At 39.4% G+C, this 18,894-nt stretch overlaps 1 protein-coding gene across 4 annotated transcripts in view; it reads left to right on the top strand.

Moving 5' to 3' along the window:
* Nucleotides 1–18,894, top strand: part of LOC102691386 (WD repeat-containing protein 7) — a 213,404-nt gene that overhangs the window by 122,195 nt on the left and 72,315 nt on the right. For all 4 annotated transcript variants that reach the window (XM_069187378.1, XM_069187377.1, XM_069187376.1 and 1 more), the window contains one exon: nucleotides 17,226–17,450. In XM_069187378.1, coding sequence (XP_069043479.1) covers nucleotides 17,226–17,450 — 225 coding nt within the window. The remainder of the gene's footprint in view (nucleotides 1–17,225; nucleotides 17,451–18,894) is intronic.

Below are 18,894 nucleotides of genomic sequence, written 5' to 3'. Positions count from 1 at the left end.
GGTGAAATATCAGGTCCGAAACATATTTTTCCACTTTTTGATTTGAAATATGCCATTTTGGCCGAATTAAAAAATTATTTGCATTGAGGGGATGTTACAGCATCATTTGTTTGTCAAATATCTATCTTTATGATGACACTGTCTTAAGTTTTTTTCTCACTATGAAATTCGTGTCCTCTAGGCCCCTATACACTACCAGTCTAAGATTTTGTAACCCAAAATGAGGTATGGTAAGGTTTGGGCCTGAGGGTTAGGACTGATATTACATTACAGATAAGATACGTATGTATCTCTGGATGTGAAACTTATTCCCAGAACCACGCTTTTACAGTAGCTGTTTTGTCCAGGGTCACGGTTAGCTGAATCCTAATCCTAAGTGGGCGCAAGACAGGATACACCCAGAATGGGGTTCCAGCCTAATGCAGAGCACACAGGGGACAATTTAGAGACTTCAGTGAACCTAGTCCTTAGACTGTGGAAGGAGGACTGAGGAACGCTGGAGCATTTGAGCAAACCCCCACAAAACCACACGGAGAACGTGCAGACTCCACAGAGAAGGCCAGGCTGACATCTTATCCACTATCCAAGCATTCTTTCACAACATATAATAAAGATGGCAACCCCATGTGTTCTGTGATTAGCTGACCAGCTAGAGCCGAGGAAGGCTGGTTTCTTACCTGGGAAATCTTTTACGAATACTTAAGTGTGAAGTATATTATTTTTATGGATAGACAGTGACTGCACTGATGTTCTGAAAGGTTAAGAAAGGTGGAAAAAATAGAGGGGTAGAGACACGAGCCTTTCTGTACCCGTGGCTGCTGCCCTGTCACTTTTATTCATTGATTTGTTAAGGTCTCAACGAGCGCATGCTTGTATACAAGCTAGGCTGTACAATACAGTGAACATGGAGGAAATCAAGTTCTATACGGCCGTGCTTTTACACCACCAGAATACCAAGTCAAAATACAATCCCATTACACCAGCCTCTTTCCATGTGATACACAAGCAGCACATCAAACACTGTCCTTCCTGTAATGTTGAATATGCCATAATTAAACTATAGATGTGTACTTTTTTCCTCTTGACTGCTCACAAAACATCTGTTGATTCTCTGGAGGAATGAAGTGCATCAGAAGTGCAAAAACAAAACCTTGTTGCCAGTTTTGTTATTCCAGAATTGCTGCTCCCACTGTCTTTGTAACATATCACATGTTTCATGACTCTGGCTTACTAGCTTACAAAGCAGTTTTCTATTAGAAACCCTGTCAGAAAGACTTAATTCATCTTTCTACCCACGTGTACCGGTTCGATTGATTACAAACAGAGTTGCTGTGCTCTTCCCCAGTTCACGTCACGCGATCTAATTTACTCAGTTGATCAGACAATGTTTCCTTTGTTTAGTTAATTTTGTTTTTAATTCGATTTATTTGCAGAGTTTAAACAGGAGGATTTAAAGACAACCCTACAGCATAAAAGGCTTCTCGTGGTTGCAGTAATAAACATAGCTGCATAGCAGATTAAAAGTCCTGAAGGATTTATTTTGTGTATTAATGTCTTGTCTGACCCCCCCCACTGAGAAGTGTTTTTCCATCCTCAAGCGATTACTTCACCTTATTAAGGATATACTGTATGCCCAGAGCTTCAAATTGTTTGATTGGAAATATTTTTTTGCTGTTAGACACTGCTAAGCAGAGACGAAAATAAGCAGTAGGATTACAATCAGTGTTTCATTTAATGACCAAGTTTCTTTGACGGGGGAAGAGATCAAAGGTAAGAATACTGGTAACCATGCAGGGCTGTTCACCTTCTCTTCTCTTCACACATCTTCCCAGCCTCCTCTTCCTGTCTCGGTCAGGTGCAAGAAGTCAAAGGAAGAGATGACAGGTGAAATATTGATCACAGGGAAAGCTCTCTGGGAGGCGAGCTTTTGGAGGGGAGAAAATTTTTTAAATATTAACCAGCCCGGTTGTTTTTGATCTGCCTTGCGAGGCGGCGTGTAAAACAGCGCTGGGCGCTTGACATCACAGAATTCAGAACGCGAAACCCTATCCGGGCAGTCGAATTATTGAAGGCGTTCATAATTCGCTAACCATTCAACCCTCTTAACAAACAATCTGTGATCTGTGCTCTTCTGAATTCGTGCTCTAAACAAAGCAAATGGATTATGAAGGGGAAATCTTTTAAGAGTTTGTAGACCTTGGGAGTATAGTGAAGACAGCTCTTTTGCAAGTTATATTACAGTGCTCTGTACTGCAGAGGGAGGAATTTGGATATGAAAAAGTCCAATTAAAATCATATTCATTTCCACAGCCATTGGAAATGGATCATTTATTAAACTCTAAGGTGAAAATAACCACCTGTAAAAGCAAATAGCAGTATACTTAATTTCTTTGTTCCATTTTTTTTGTACATTCTTCTTGCTCTTGTTTTTGGTATAGTGCCTTGCACGTGCTGATTTTTCATAACTAATCAATTTCATTTGGGTTACATTGGACTACCCAAGCCCTTTGTGGTTGGAATTTCAATTTTTTAAATAAAAGCAGGTTTGCCTGCAGGTGTTTCCAAAAAGTAATTCTTCTCCAGCCTGGATGCAGCATGCTTTGACATGCCATTCTTTTGAGCCTGAGAATATGTATTTGTTTCTTTAGAAAACATATCCAGTCTTTTTTTTTTGACAGTTCAAATAATGTTTTTTTTTATTTCATTAAACCCCAACCCCCCAAAAAGGGGGTGAAACACAGAGGATATTACAGAACAAAACAGGCTGCATGCATAACAGCACAGCGTACATCGCAGGGCTGTAGTCAAAGAGCAAAAAAAACAGGAAAAAGAAAAAAGAATGAGACACACACTTAGACACAGAACAAAGCATCACATTGTTTGAGCTCCTGTATCGATACCAGAGTCCCAAGTCACCAGTGTAAAGACAGAGCCGGAGTGCACCTGAGCTGACGACCTTTTGTGAAGCAAAACGTCACATAAACATCCTTCCAAAACGCAAGCAAAAGTAATGGCAGACTGTTCAAATCCTCAGAACAGTCCTCTTTGCTGCAGTCATCCCTGCTAAGAAAACTCATTTGTGGAGCATCGATGGTGTTAATTGAGATACAACAGCAAGTAAAAACTTCGAGGGATTGGGGGAGAATAGTACCTAGAATAAATTTAAAATTGTGTATGGATAATTTTGACATTTCTGTCTCTGACAGATGGAGAGACTAAACTAAGTTTTGTTTTCATTTGATCAACTTTTTGCTATGCATAGTAATAACAAAACAGAAGAGTGAGGGTTAGACATGCTGTCGTTTGCCCCCAAAAGACTTTAGGAAATAAGCACATTGAAAATGCAAAGTAGCACCCTTTCCCACCTTGTCTGTGGTATCGATTTAAAAACACTTGTGTAACGCATTTCTGTTGGTAGTAATATCACTAGTAAGAAATCCAATGTTTGCCTTTAGTATGATTTTAAAAATTAAACTTTATACCAACACTGTTGAATTATACACTATGTCTTTCATTATGTTTTCAACATTGCAGGCCACATTTATTACATGGTTTATTGAGTTGGCTAGTTAATTAAGATTCTCTTATTTTCTTTTGGGAAGCCAGTGAGTTAACTTTATTACATGATAAGGAAAATATGAAACTGGTCAGAAAAAAAAATAGTTATGCTTGTGGTGGCCAGGTGATTCATCTTGCTATTCTTAGCCCTTGAAATCCTTTTAATTAGAAGAATTTAAACTGAGATTATGAATGACGTGCAGAATGCAATGCATGGAACAGCGTGCTTTGTATTCCAATGGAATACTCGTTGATTCCTTAATTGAAGCTCCCTGGAGTGAATTCTGCAATGGTTATATGCTCTGTGCCTAAAATTATTGAAATACAGTTAAGCCCTTGGAAAATCAGAAAATAAATGCCTTATATCCTTCAGAATGCAACCATTTTGTTTGTTTTAATCTAAAATACACCAGACACTTTGCTTGGGTCTTGTACATGGGTGTTTATATAAACATAAAATAGTGCAGAAATTGTGTTTATATGCATTGTATACTTAAAGAGAATAACACTCCAGTTTCACGTATTTGTGAAGGTATCCTTGCACACACTTGTTTTTTTTTTAATATTTAAAAGATTCTTGTTTCCACATGAGAACACAGTCTGATATTGCAGAATCTCTGTATTGATTTCCTCACAATCCCAGGCTATCAAATTTTACCTGCCTTCTTATCGATGTTCAATTGAGGGCCAGACTGCCTGCGAGAGCGTGGCATCATGGGAGGACTGGTCTGGCTGAACACAGCTAAAACCAGGCCAATAATCCATTATGAGCATGCCCAGTACCTGTGCCAGAGCGAATGTGTGTGTGAATGTTAATTCCTGTCAAGAACATTTTAAATTCACTCTAGTTCTCGATGTAGCCCTGTGCATATTTTTTTTTCCTCCAGTATGTGGAGCTTGTTTAAGAATGCCCTGCAGTATTGATTATTGTGCAGTACACAAAGCTTGTTTTTTTTCTTTCGCTCCCTTTGTATGGCAGCTTCTTAGCAAAAAAAAAACCAGCAGAGACCCCCAGCACTCCCATTCACAGCTCCAGCTCTCTGCAGCTTGCCTGTTTTTTTTTTCCCTCTGCTTTTTCCTTTTTTTCTCGTTGTCTGCTTTTCTCCTCGTACTCCTCCTTTCGTCCGCATACTATATGTAATGTGCTGTTAAATCAGGCTATTATTCAAACACCTCAAGTGATCAAAACGTCTATTTCACTCCAAGCAGAATTGATGTTTCTGTGTTAACTGTAATCACTCACTCGCTGCTATTTAAATCAATTGTCTATCACATTGCGTCATTAGAAAACAATGTGTATTTGATGCTTGACGTGTATGATTTGGACTTTAATTCATTTGGGCTAAGTTATAAGGGGCAGTAATTAAAGCACATCTCGTCATTTATTTTGACTTTCAGTTACACTTCTCGTGTCCTTCTCTCCATTTTTCATTTTTATATACAGATTGGACTATTCCGGTTTGGAGATGCTTCTATTTTTTTTTACTGCACACGCAGTGCATTTTTCTCCGTTGATAATTTTATTTTACAGGACATTTGCCTTTCCCAGATTCATTCCCTCTCCTGAACATTAAGAACAAAAGAAGAAAAAACAACAAAGAACGGTTCAACCTCTTTAGTTTATTACGTTATGTTTTCAAACCAGCGTACAGCAAATAGGATTTGGATGCAATGTCATTAAAATAGATCTCTCTGTATTAAACCTGTGGGATCAATGCAGTTCAAAAATCAATGTCTTTTAAGCAGCCTTTACTCTGTGAAAGAAGGTGGAAAACAAAAAAAAATACATATCCTCTTTTTTCTTACTATCACTGCACTAAATGTATGAAATTTGAGCCTTGTGCCTTTGTAGTCCTTGAGTTCATCATCAGGATGCAGCATATTACATTGTAAATTGTGTATACGAAATTAATTTAAATAAAGTCCAGAAGGGAATTATAACACTTTATTGCAGGGTTGCATTAGTCTTCGTTCCTAATTAGTCTTAAATTAGTTTTAGATTTTCTAAAAAAATAAAAATTTAGCTATTGCAGTTTCACACCTTTGATAATCTGAACTTTACCTCTGTATTACTAGAAAACACAATGTAAAACTAAACTCGGTATCACTGTTTTTGGATTTTCACAAACAGATTGTAAGGCTTGATGGTCTTCTGTGATCTCAATGGGAGATTTCTGTAATCCCAAGTCAAACAGTTCATTTTTCTGGGGTCAGTTGTGTGTGCTTTGTTTAAACCACTCTTTAAATAATATCTTTGCTCATCTCTCAATAATGGGGACCAATGTTAATCGTAGGCATTCTCACCACCGATGTGTAACATTGATTCACACTCTTGACCCCCCAAAAAAAAGAAGTGCTTCTTCATTCAGATGCCTTAATTTGGCGAGTGTCTGCGTGAATTGACTTAATGGTAGTAGAGGCCGGTGGTATGGCTCACATTGGATTATGTAACGGGTGCTCGTAACTGGCTTAGCGCGCAATTGGTTTTCCGCGTGGAGATGAGCTTGAGATGTCTTAAGTGGATGCTGTAAGAGTGCTGATTCTGTTGGCTTGTAAGGCACCCACCTTATAATTGGCTTAGTGGGAAGAAGAAAGTGCAGGGGTTACTGGAGTGAGCACAAACTGGGGAAGGCACATATAGTATGGAAAGTTAATAAGTGGGATGCTAACGGCAGAGATGGAGAATGAGGGCATTGACAGGTGCTGATCTTGGCAAAAGTACGGAAGCACTATTTGTAATTGGCTTTCCGTAAAAAAAAAGGGGGGTGGTCTTTTTAATGAGCACTGGGAAGTCTATCCAGATAGCTTATCAAAAGCTGCACAAGCCCTGATGTTAAGCTTCTTAGGACTGGTGAATGATGGTTAATGATTATTTAATGACAGATCTTGGGGCTGAAAGGCACTTAGCACTCACAGTGTACTGTGCAGCTTATTTTTCATACCCCCAGACAGGTTTATTTGGTCTCACCTTGACTGGAGCAACTCTGCATTGATTTTATTGGTGTGGTTTTAAACACACTGTTGGCTTAGAGTACCACTGAGTGGGAAAGGAACAGTCAGTAGTGGTGTTTACCTGGCAATTGTTTTTAAAGGTACTTGTTGTATTTCAGAAATCTCAGGAATGTCTTTCCTCTGTGAGATGGAAATGCTTGGTTTATCGAACCTCATGACTTATTAGGGATGTGCACTACACAGCTGCAGGCAGAACATTAGCACCCTCTGGTTCCAGTTATTGTGTTTACTAATCTGTTAAGGGTCATACGGATTGCTTGTTAAGCTATTCTTATCTAACAGTAGTATGTCTTTTAAATTTACTGAACACAATCATTACAGAAAGTGAAGTGGTTATGATTTCTTAGGCTTAGGGTACCGATATGTACTTCTACATCTTCTTAAAATTTCTAAATAGTCATCCTCAGATATGGGCACATCATATTTTCTGTTACAAAAGTTTGTATATTTTGAACAAATTTTATAGTGTCTCAGAATCCATTGCAAAACACTGTTGTGTCTTATACTTACAGCAAAGCTGAGCTGCACTGCTGTAACTCACTAAAGGCAAATTCAGCAGGCAAGGGAAGAGAAAGCTGCTCTGGGATCCTGCCCACTTTTATACTTACTGCTCAGTTATAATCTTGATTACCTCTTTATTATGTTCTTCGGTTTCCGTACAGAAAAAGGCAGTTTTATGTTACAGATGTTTCCTAAGCTTAGTCACTGCAGTGTTTTGGCCTGACCACTTTAATGACCATATGAACTCTCATGCATTCCACATTAATAAGAAATAAGAAAGTAATTAATAAGAAAGCAATATGTGCTTATTTTAAAAAAGCCAAAATAGCAGTTGAAATTAACAAAGGCCTGTGCGCTATTTTCTAAAAAAAAGGAATACACAGATCTTCACAGGTGTTCAGTCTAATCACGTACTGTAGCGTGGCCTTGCGCGTACCTGTGTCTGGAAAAAATGTTTTTGTCTTAAATTGATGAAAGAAGCAAAAGCTTACAATACCAGCTGTATACTGTGTGTGATTTCTGCTCCAGAAGTCTAATACTCAGGGAAATCGGAGCAGGAGATTTCTGTGCTTGTCATGTGAGTGAGTTTGTTTGTCCTGGTGCACATACTGTACTGTACCATACTTAGGGTTAATTGTCTTTAGGCGAGAAGGCAACACCATGCTACAGATCCTTATTACTGTTGGTCAACTTGTGAAGAATGTGTGGTGCTAAGTGGCGTTACCTTGGTTGGTGTTGCCTTGGAGTGAGTCACAGTGGTTCTCATTTAAGATACGGCACAGCATAATTTTACATCGCATCCTCTTGTAATGCACAATAGTAATCTTCCCGCTGATCAGTGTACCAATGGACGCTCAGTCGTTTGAAGTCTTTCCACTAAATGGTTGAAATGATGAGGGACACTGTACAAAGTTTTAAAAACTGCATTTACAGTAGGTGCAATTTGAAAATCATATTTGCTTTTTTATTCCCTTCATTCAACCTGATGTCTGTACTGTATTTCCCTATACAACAACACGCCATTTGCACTCTTTAGGTTGCTGTTGCTCCAAGACTGTAGAATCATGTCCCAGCCCATAGCAAGTCAGTCATCAACAACATAACATGATATACGTCCATCAGCACTTGCAAATCCTCTTAAAACCTACTTTTCTATGCTAGCTAGCAATTCTGTTTCATTTACTATTCTAAATTCTGTTGCCTGTTTCAACTGTTTTATTGTTCTGCACTTTCAGGTGATGTGCTATCCAAGGGGCCAAGTAAAATATAAAGATCTTATGAAGCTGGAAAAGACATGATTGATCAGAAGAAAGGTTATAAATGAGGGGAAACTTCATAAGAGATTGAGGGGAAGTCTTGATTTATCGGTTCGCTGTTGCAAGTGTGTTTCTCGTGGAGGAATCCTAATTTGACTGGGGAAGGTCGAGGTCATCAGCTACCCTCTTGAAGGAAGCACTTAAGCACTTACATAAGAGACAAGTCTCAAGTGGGGAGATGGGCAAGGAGAATTTAGGTGTACTTTCAAACACTGTGTCACTATAGGGACCATACCATTTTGCTCCTTTTGACATTGTTTAAGGCTTTTAAGGCCTTGTCACATATAAATATGTACTTTATAATGTATATGCCCTGCTTTACAAAAAGCCTTAGATATTAGGATTTACTCTCGCATTTGCAAGTTATGAGCATCAGCAATTTACTCTTAGCTTTCCCCTAGCATTGCCCACTGTTTATAACAGCTTAGGATGAGAAGAAAACAAACCAGTCACATAGTCATTTTCAGTTCACAATGGATGAAAATCTTCAAAAGTTTGACCACAAGAACTCTAGGTAAACTGTACACAAGCAGCCAATATGAAGTGTTGTAGTAGCTAATCCATCACATTTCTCTGTAAAATATAATTGACTCCTTGAGTTTAGGTGTTCCTGGTCATGAATATCATTTATTATTTGGTGCACATCCATAAAGCTTAAACACTATTTTCTGTACTGCGGTTAATTATTTCAAGCATCATTATCGTCCTTTTCATCCTAAGGGATCTCAAAGCACTGTGTGTATAGGAGTGGACCCTTTTGTTTAACCAGAGACGTTCAGCTCACACATGGGTGACGTGCTGTCGATTAAATCATGAGAGGACTTAAGGATGGCCAGCTTGTCTGTGCTCAGTGATATTATCAGAATACCAGAGTTAACACCCCTTGACCAAGTAAACGTCAACCTCCTAGATTGCTATTATTATACTTCCCATATATGAGAGAAAAAAAGGAGGAAAAACTGTAACACAAGAAATTCTGTAATGTCCTAATGATCATTTCCCTGTTTAAATTTCCCTGTTTAAGCGCGTGGAAAGACTCAAGCTGCTGTTTTCTTTAACATTATTTTCATGTTTATTAGCGCTTTTACTGTATGTAAGTGCAAGCCATTATCACTTTTATCCAATAATGTCTGGAAAAAGGGAAGAAAAGCAAGTAAAAGTGGTAAAATTATCAAGGCAAAGAATCAGTATGGATGCTGAGGTGGAAAATAAAAAGTGTGCAAAGACTGGTGAGCACTTGGTTGATATTGGTTGCAGTTATTCATTTCCTTTATAAAATACTTCAACACTGTTATCATGCATAGAGTATTGGACCTATTATACAGAAACTTGAGCACATAAGAAAAGTAAATGACAGGATACCAATTGATAGTTATTTCTTGAAAGAAGCCAGAGTTTTGGCTTTCATTACATGGCTGGGAAAATGCTGTCTCATTGTTGATTATGAAGATTTCTGCCGGTTTGTATATTTGCATAAGGTCCTTTTGTAGACCTCTCTGTTCAGTATTAAAATAGTCCAGTTATTTAGATATACAGTAGGGCATGCCTTTAAGCCCCCAAAATCTGGTTGCTCTCCTCTGGACTGATTGCAGAGCACCAATATATCTTTTGTAACATAGTGATCACCTTATAGACAATTTTTTCTAAATGTACTCTTACTTAAGTATTGTACAATTATAACACTTTGATTTAATTGTTATGCTTTTATTATATATAGTTTGCCCTTTTTTGCTTCTCCTACATTGTCTAGATACTGTATTGCAAATGTTGTGATAACATTTACACCTCAGCCTTTTTTGGGGAAAAAAAAAACTTTGACATTTTGTATTTATATTTTTTGAGTGCTAAAAAACGAGCACTTAAGAGCCAAGCATTTCAGCATCTTCTTCATAAAGAAAATGCAATTCAGTGGATTTAAAAAAAGAGTATATGTTCATCTGTTCAGTTAAAAGAGTTGGTCTTATAATACTGCAAAAGAAAAGAACAAACATATTTAGTGAGTTATACAAACATGGATTTCATTGTATTGTTAGGGCATTGATTTCAGACCCCATTTTGCTCAGTGTTGTATCCAAAAAATGCCCCAGATTACAGAAATTCAGCAGTTTGGGGTGTTTGTATTAATACTAGAAATGTATTCTCTCACTGAGGGGATGCTGCAATGCAGAGATTTGTGATCATGACATTTTCTATATTAATTTACATTGACACATCCATTCTTAGCATTTATTTCTTTACATCAAACATGGCTGAATTATTCTGTGCATCAAGGAAATAAAATGATAAAGACAGCCACAAAAAGGAAAGTTCCATGCATTCTGAATCAGGCCGCCATGCTGTCTAGTACTGTGAAACACATCTGCTGAAAAGTGAAAATCTGATTAAATGGAAGAGTATCATGCTTTTCATAACTGCCTGCACATCAATGCTATATCTTTTATGCTTCTTTTACTTATTTTCATTTCTATTGACTTAACAAATTTGCCATGTGGACATTCTAAATTTAATACTCCCATCAATAGTTTTTCTCTTTTATGGATGGATTAATGAATCCAGCTCATCAGTAGTAGCAACAGGCAATCTGACTCTTAAGTGTTCCTTAACTGAGCTTTGTCTTCTGTTGTATAGATCTGTTTGACGCTTGATGACACAGTATGTTTTATTTCTGTCTGTATGGATTTCTGTGCTTAATTTGGTCTGATTACAGTCTTTTGATGGTTGTGTTTCACAGCAGGAATGTGTTTGTCAAGTAATATTCTTTCTTTGTGGTATTCGCCAAGTGACTGCTGTACAAGCTTCTTTATACAGTGAGCGTTTTCAAGTAATGGTTTTAATTGAAAAGATGTGATGGTTTTAAAAGACTGCTTAATTGTATACTTTAATTAGTACCACTGATTTTAAATGCAGGCAAAGTCAGAATACATACGACATCAAAGTAATCAACGTATTGATTAATAATTCAAAAATACTGAGAGACTGTCAATATATGGCCATATGTAAAAAAGATATGACCCACAAAAATACTGAGCTCTGTTTATCTTATTGTCTTATCGAATTGTTTCTCTAATTAGGGAAAAATGTCAAAATATCAGAATTAACTGTTTACTTGTTAACGGTTGTGTGTCTGTGTTGTGTTTCAATATATCTTTAGTAACTTTATAACAGGAGAAAATATTTACCCAAAGATACAAAGGAACAGGTTGCCTACATTGTATTTTAGTGCTGTAGTGTTTTCCACCAACTGGGCTTTCACACTGGTTATTTGGGGTTATTAATTTTCTGCTTCTGATAGGGTGATCAACTGTCTTGTCAAGAAAATGGATAACTGTGTCACACTTTAGCATGATTAAATACAGCCATGCTGCCGCTGGAAATACCAAATTCTCTGCAGATTGATGAAACTGCAGAGGGAGGGATTCATTTCACCACCTTTCTTGGCTTTTTTCTTTGCTTCCCCCTTCCTTGTCTTAAATAGTTCATTCAGATGCGCACGTCAGAGTGATCTATGAACTCGTGCTTGCATTGTCGTGATTGAGAAATAATGAAAAGCCGAGGCTGTGTTTCATGTAGGGCTTCCATATGATAAACTTGAAAATATGTCAGCATGGGCAGTGTTAGCATTAACTGAAAAGCACATACTGTACTTATCCTTCTAACTTCTGTGTTACTAAAATCCGTGTTTAAGAAGAATTTAATACATTGTACAGTTTGTGCAGAAAATGCCAGTCATTTCAGGTAATTATCAGGTAAAACACAGCTGTCAGTGTCTGACAAACTCCCTGAGACCTGATTACTGAAAACTGAAAGAATTATCCTGTACAGAACATTGAACTCCCAAGACGTAAGTCAAGCAGGCTAAAATGCATAAAAAATGAACTGCATATTTGACATTTCAGATCTTTATTGACAGTGCAACCACACAACCATCACAATGGTGCAAAACCAAACAAAACAACTTTATAGTCCTTGATAATTCTCCTTTGAGTTAAGCATTACAGCTTGAACCAACATTAATATTTAAGGCCTTTCCTGAAATAAGATGTTACCTTGTAACCTTCTTGGATATGACATGGCTAAACAGACGAAAGGAATGCACAGTGATTAAAGCCTCGCAGGGCTTTCATCCCTTAAAGTGGTCTCATGCCTGGTTATATAAAAAATGTAAAAGATAACGTATTTGCTAAATTGAGAAAGCGATACCCGGACCTTGTTATAGTTTCATGACATTTTGTTTCTTAACAAGGTTCAGAGTTCACACAAATGCACCATCTGGAAAATATCCCTGTCACGTCAAGGCAATTGCATGTGGTACAGAATCACCAAGTTATAGGATGATACTGTATTTTCACTTGCACCGTCTTTATTAAAAAGCTACAGACTTGCTTGCCTGCGCTTTCCTATTCCTGTGAGTCTTTGACGTGTGGGTTCTCTCCGAGCTCTGGTGAGGGTGAATAACAGCTACAAAAAAGAGTACCAAGACAATAAAAATCTGGCTGTCTTCCCTTACAGAGGGATGGGCAGCTGGGAAGGAGGCCTCAGGTCAAAGGTCCTGACGAAACAGCCAATGAAAAAAAACAAGCTCTAAAAGAATTGACCCAGTACAGGGGTCAGGAAGCAGCTTTTGTGCTACAGTACTGAGCATCTCCCACAGCCTACCAGAATGGAGCGCTGTGGTGCAGAGGTCAGGGTGCAGCAACCAATCTTTACCTCGCAGGTACAGGTTTGTGTCCAGTATTTCAGCAATGAAAGGAATGGGGGAAAAAAAAACAGCTGTTGCTTTTTTTCTTCATTTTAATTACCCTTAGCTCCAGCTGGGTGGGTTACTTCTCGATTGTCAGAACAGGAAATAGAGTTAATTCCAACTTGGTTAACAAAATGTTATAGATCCTTATTGACAGCAGTATTGCCAGTTGTGTAGCCTGCTTTTTGGCAGAACTCAGAAGCTTTAGTCTGTACCAGGATGGGAGAACTTGAAGGCAAATTGGAGTGCTGCTCTAATTGGAATTGGTGGACCAGCAGGTGGTGCTGTTTCCTCTTGACCAGGATTTTCAAAAAACAGCAAAACCTTTCACTCTGTGCTTCCATCCTTTGTGGACCTGAGTGCCTCCTGATCTATAATGCAGTCCTTAAGGCTTGTCAAATTGGTAGTGGCACTTCTGTAGGCTTGTGAAGGAAAGACATTACAACGTAAGCACATAAGAAAGGTTCAGAGCGAGACGCGGCCATTTGACCCAGTAAGCTCTCTTAGTAGTTAGTAGTTCATTGATCTAAGAATCAATTCCACATTCAACCACATGGCTGGAGAGATTGTGCCAGACTCCCACAACCCTTTGAGTAAAGAAGTGCCTAACTGGGACCGACCCTGCATGGCTTCCAAGATCATACAAGATCGGGCAGACTCATGGTGGGATGGCTGTAAATGAGGACCATATCATGGCCACAACTGATTCATTCTGAGAAGACGCCAGTGGGAGTTCAGACGTAGATCATTTTAGTCTGCAACTCAGTGTTATAGGGAGATGGCTGGACAATACGATTGAGGGACACCTATTAATCATCACTCTTTCTCCGTCAGTGCAGTGCAGAAGTGAAATAAACAACAGGGTCCCCAGATTAAGGTAACAATTAGATATGAACTGTGGGTTTCCTAGAGATAGCTACGTGCAAGTTTTGTATACGCACAAATTCTGTATTGCTTTTTGTGAAAGCAAAAATCCTGATGTAAGCCATTCGCAGGATGTTCTCTGCAAACAGGAAAAAAGGTAGCACTGGGGTTTCTGTACTTGTGAAGAATACGAAATTCTGTACTGTATGTGCCTGCAGTTTGGTGACACGTACATTATCTTAGTATTCACGACAAGACACTTTTAAGTCGATTCTGTAAACTTGATACATTATGTTTTGAATAAATAAGATGCTTTATTAATTTCACATGATTTACAGTATTATGTTAGTTTTCTTCCTTTTAATATTGCTTTCTGGCTTGTAGAATAATTATGAATCCTTGGGAAGATGCTTTTGAATTATTTTATTTGCATAACTGCATCTGTACTGTATACATTAACCCATTTGGTTCTGTTCAATCTTTTGTGCATTACTGACTTGCATTAATAAAGCTCAAATCAAAGTTTTTTTTTTTAGTTGTGCAATGCATGCAGTTACGACTTTTAATTTAAGTGCATTAAATATTAGTGTAAGGCTCTGGCTTCCCCTCAACCCTGAATTGGAAGAAGTCAAAAGTCATCTATATACTGGACATGCGTTATGCTCTAGTAATGATGAAATCTTGATGAATTAACCTTTGATTGTCTAATGGAGGGTTCTTGATTGATAAAAGTCTTCTATTATTTTTTTTAAAAAGGTCCAAGTGGTCCAAATAGATTCCTCTGTTTTGTAACTGTTCTTATGTTCAATGCATTCGAGTGCAAACTTGGTTTAAAAGCTCGAATGTTCAGCTGCAGCTTTTCATTTGCCTAAAGACAGGTTGTAACAAGTTACAAGGTTGCCTGTTTTAGGGGACTTAAATAAAGGGTGTATTTGCAGGGCAAAGTGTGCTGCAAGTCTTAAACTTTGTGCCCCAGATACAAATGTGTCCTGTCCACACAAGGGGAGCAGGCACAGAGCGATGTATTAAGATGCTATTGAATGTCAGCCTCTGTTACATTTGATTTGCAAGTCAGTAAAACAGCTACCGGAAAAGGAATGGCGCTCCCCTCCTCCCCACGTCCTCTTAACGTCAGCCTGAGAAACGGGGAGTTTTGTCCCTGGTGTTTGGTTTCCTACTGGAACTGCACACATGGCATTTTCCTGCACAGGAGCCATTGCAGAGACTGAGCGGCTGGGGTCAGGGCTCTGCCTATTGATCAGTATATCCCTGCTCTCCCAAATACTGCATCTGCTTCACTGGCTCCTTTCAGAGCCTGCTCCCCTACATTAGAATAGAAATCCATAACCAGAGCTGTGCTCATCCAAGCAGGGGAAGAAACTAAATTAAATGCTATAAAACAATCCTGGAATCAGGAGTTGGTGCCAATTCATCTTGATCTAGAATGTCATGCCAGCTCTCTCCTTTCGGAGCACCTGGGCCAGAGGCTGCTGGAGTGAAAATAGATGGGGCTTGTCTGTCAGCCGGGGAGCTCAGCAGCAGTTAGCAATTCCCTATTGCAGAGGTCAGCTGACAGAACAATCAGTGTGCAGGCTCAGAATGGAGCACTCTGCCTGTGCCTTTGTCCAGATGCATGCGCCACGCAGAGAGTGGGGGAGCGAGGGTGTGCGTCCGTGTGTGTGTGTGTGTCTGTGTCTGTGTCTGCTCGCGTGCGCCCGCGTCACTGTGGGGAAGGTGTGGGGATCAGGAAATGACTCCCGGGGAACAGGCCCTGCTCACACAATAGAATTCGGTTCCCTCCACTTCCGAAACAGAAGTGCTTATTGTGAGAGAACCCCATTTGTTACAGGGCTGCCAGTGGCTGCACGTATTGGTGTCGGCTGTAAAGATTGCTTCTTTATGTCAGATGCCATCTGAGGTGGAGCTCACAAGGTGCGAATAGTGTTTTCCTGCTAAGCCAATGTAGATATCTTGGAAATTAAACATTCATGTTTATTTCTCAGGCTGTGAGTTATAGTTTTTTTTTTAAGAATTTGTGTGCATGTTTGTGGCTCCTGGACATCTTATTATTAGTCTGGCGCACTCACTTTTCTAACTTCACGTTCTTCTCATAGAACTCTGCCATATTTCTTCTAATAGCAAAGAGAACTAATAAAATACAAATGGTACATGATATGTGCTATTATGCTATTCACTTAATTTGATAAAGAATATTTCTTTAGTTTAATATCTTTTCTGTGATACTGTATAAAAACCCTGCACAGTTCTTCTTCACCTTTTTAGTGTAGTTTGGAATCCTACTGCATATATAGAGATTTTAAAAATGATTTTAAAATTGTTGACGTTTAAAGTAAAACAATCTCTTTCTATTGAAAATGAATTTTTCCATTTATTTTTATGTGAGTGTAAAATAAATGACGTCAAAGAAAAAGCAGTACTGGATTCACAATATCTCTTTAACTAGTAATGGTCGTTCTGAATATTTCAATATTACACTTTTAAACTTACCCAAGTGAAAGATGTGATGATAGTCATAGCTGTTGCATAGACAATTTTCTGGGTTGTTTTTTTTGCGTTAATGGACAAAATATACTGAAAGTCACTTTATGTTTTTAACTGCTGAAGCATTGAACCAAAAAACTATTGGGAGCAACTAATTGTATCTTGGACTCAGTATACTGTACCTATTTAGAGGTTAAAAGTTTTTCTTTTGTGGACCAAAAATACTGTAATTGCACAGTTATCAGTAGGCCTTTATTATTTGAGTGCTGAAGATTTTCCAAAGTATGAACTTCAGTGAGGTGGCATAGTGGGGCAGTGGTTAGTATTGCAGCGCTGGGGGCCCTGGGTTAACCTACTGTATGTGTGGAGTTTGCATGTTCTCCCTGTGTTCGCATGGGTGTTCTCCCACAGTGCAAAGACATGCTGGTGGGTTCATTGGTCCTGGGAAAACTGGCCCTGGTGTGAGTGTGCGCGCGTCTGTGTCTGCGTGTGCCCTGCGGCAGACTGGCATCCCCTCCAGGGCGAATCCTGCCTTGCGCCCACTGCTTGCTGGGATAGGCTCGGGCTTCCCTATGGCCCTGTATCGGATAAAGAGGTTAGAAATCGGACGGGTGCACTTCAGTGCTGAGACGAGCGGCACGCTAAGCTGCTCAAGCTGGAATGTGACTCTTCTCCAGGTGAGAAAATTCGAATTCTAATTCTGCCCTGCTTTTTTCCTTCTCTGATCCCAGGGTGCCTGTCCGGCCTCCCGCCGCACATAAAGAAGACCTCCTCGTCCTACGAGGAAAGGCGCAAGCAGGCGACCGCTATCGTCTTGCTGGGGGTGATTGGAGCAGAGTTCGGTGCTGAGATAGAACCTCCGAAACTGCCGTCCCGGTCACGTACTGCCACCCAGGCTCCTGATGGCTTCGGGCTTTCTACTGGAGGGTCCAATTACTCGCTGGCCAGGCATACCTGTAAGTACATGTCATTAAGGGGCATCCTGATGGGAATTTCAACTGTACGCTTACCATTTAGTCTTCTACAAATTAACTGAATGTCTCTATTGATCATGTTGTCTGGATATCTTAAAGATTTGTGGCTTAGGAGGAACTAGATCATAGTGTATTACATTACAAAGTTGTTTTTTTTTTTACCCCGTTTGTCAAAAGGGAGGCATTAACCCAGTGAGAGTACGGTGCCTCTAAATTTTGGGGGAAAAAACAAACGCTCGCAAAAAGTTTCTCTAACCTCGTATAATTTGGCCTTTTTGTTGGATTTCTTTGTTTTGGCTGCCGAGTTTGTCCCAATCTAGGCACCCCCCCCTCCCTTGTTGTTTCAGTCTCACTGACGCTTGAGGGCTACATAAATAACCTAAGATCGAGTTAGCCCAGAGCCAAAGTAAAGCTGATGGGGAGGTTCTGCGCATTTAGTTATATTGTCTGGGGGTGTTCTTGGGAAATATTGGGGCTGCAATCTTTTTTCCCTGCCTTCACTTTATGTGTGTGTGTGTGTGTGTGTGTGTGTGTGTGTGTGTGCTTGTGCTTGTGCTTGTGCTTGTGTGATAAAATGTCCTTTTGCATCCAATGCACAGAAATTAAATCATTTTTCATTTTACCATCAATCCCTGAGTGGATTCAAACTTTTTTTTTACCTTGCTTAAGTTAGATTGCATAATGCAGTGTCTGAGGCACTCAGTTCTGTATGGTAAAGAAAAGAATTACTGTCCAGCCATGAAAAACCTCGGATCTGAGAAAGCGGGCTTGATCCGAGCTCTTTTCAAACAGCGCTGTAAAGCATCAGTACAACGTCATGAGTCAGAAATAAAGTTTTCCTAGCCGTACGTGGAGTGAATATGGGATAGAATAATCTACTATTACATTGTAGTTGTTATTAATAACCAAAATGGTTATTGACCCATTTTGGTCAATAACCACCATGGCCAAAGTGGCTTGGCACCACTGATTCAGCCTCACACTGGACTTGAGATGCGAAAGATGATGACAAAGATTTTTTTTCAGTAAATTCTCTGGGTCACTTTACAGTACCTGTGTTGCCCTGACACAGGTACTGACTCCTGACTCCAGGTCTGTCTGTGAGGAGGACGTGTGGTTTGACACGGTCAGTTTCTGAAGAGCACTGCCACCATTGCAGTTTTGCTGCACCTCACAGACGAGTCGCCCATAGTGCACTTTCGGGGGTATAACCCAGAACAAGACCGGAGATGCGCAGGAAAGCTATTTCTCAGGATACTGTATGAGCTAGCTAATAGTGACCTTTTCAGAAAACCTTAGAGAGGAAGAGAAGATTTGATACAGGCTGCAAGTATATTGTAGTGTCATGTTCCATTGCAGACTTCTCCAGGATGTGCTTTAAGGCTTATTCATACCAAGTGCAACATGATTGTGATTTATTGGGTGA

This window comes from Lepisosteus oculatus, chromosome 3 (assembly GCF_040954835.1).
Source record: "Lepisosteus oculatus isolate fLepOcu1 chromosome 3, fLepOcu1.hap2, whole genome shotgun sequence".
Lineage (NCBI taxonomy): Eukaryota > Metazoa > Chordata > Actinopteri > Semionotiformes > Lepisosteidae > Lepisosteus > Lepisosteus oculatus.
Note: the sequence above shows the minus strand (reverse complement) of the source record. Positions and strands in the feature narration are given on the sequence as shown.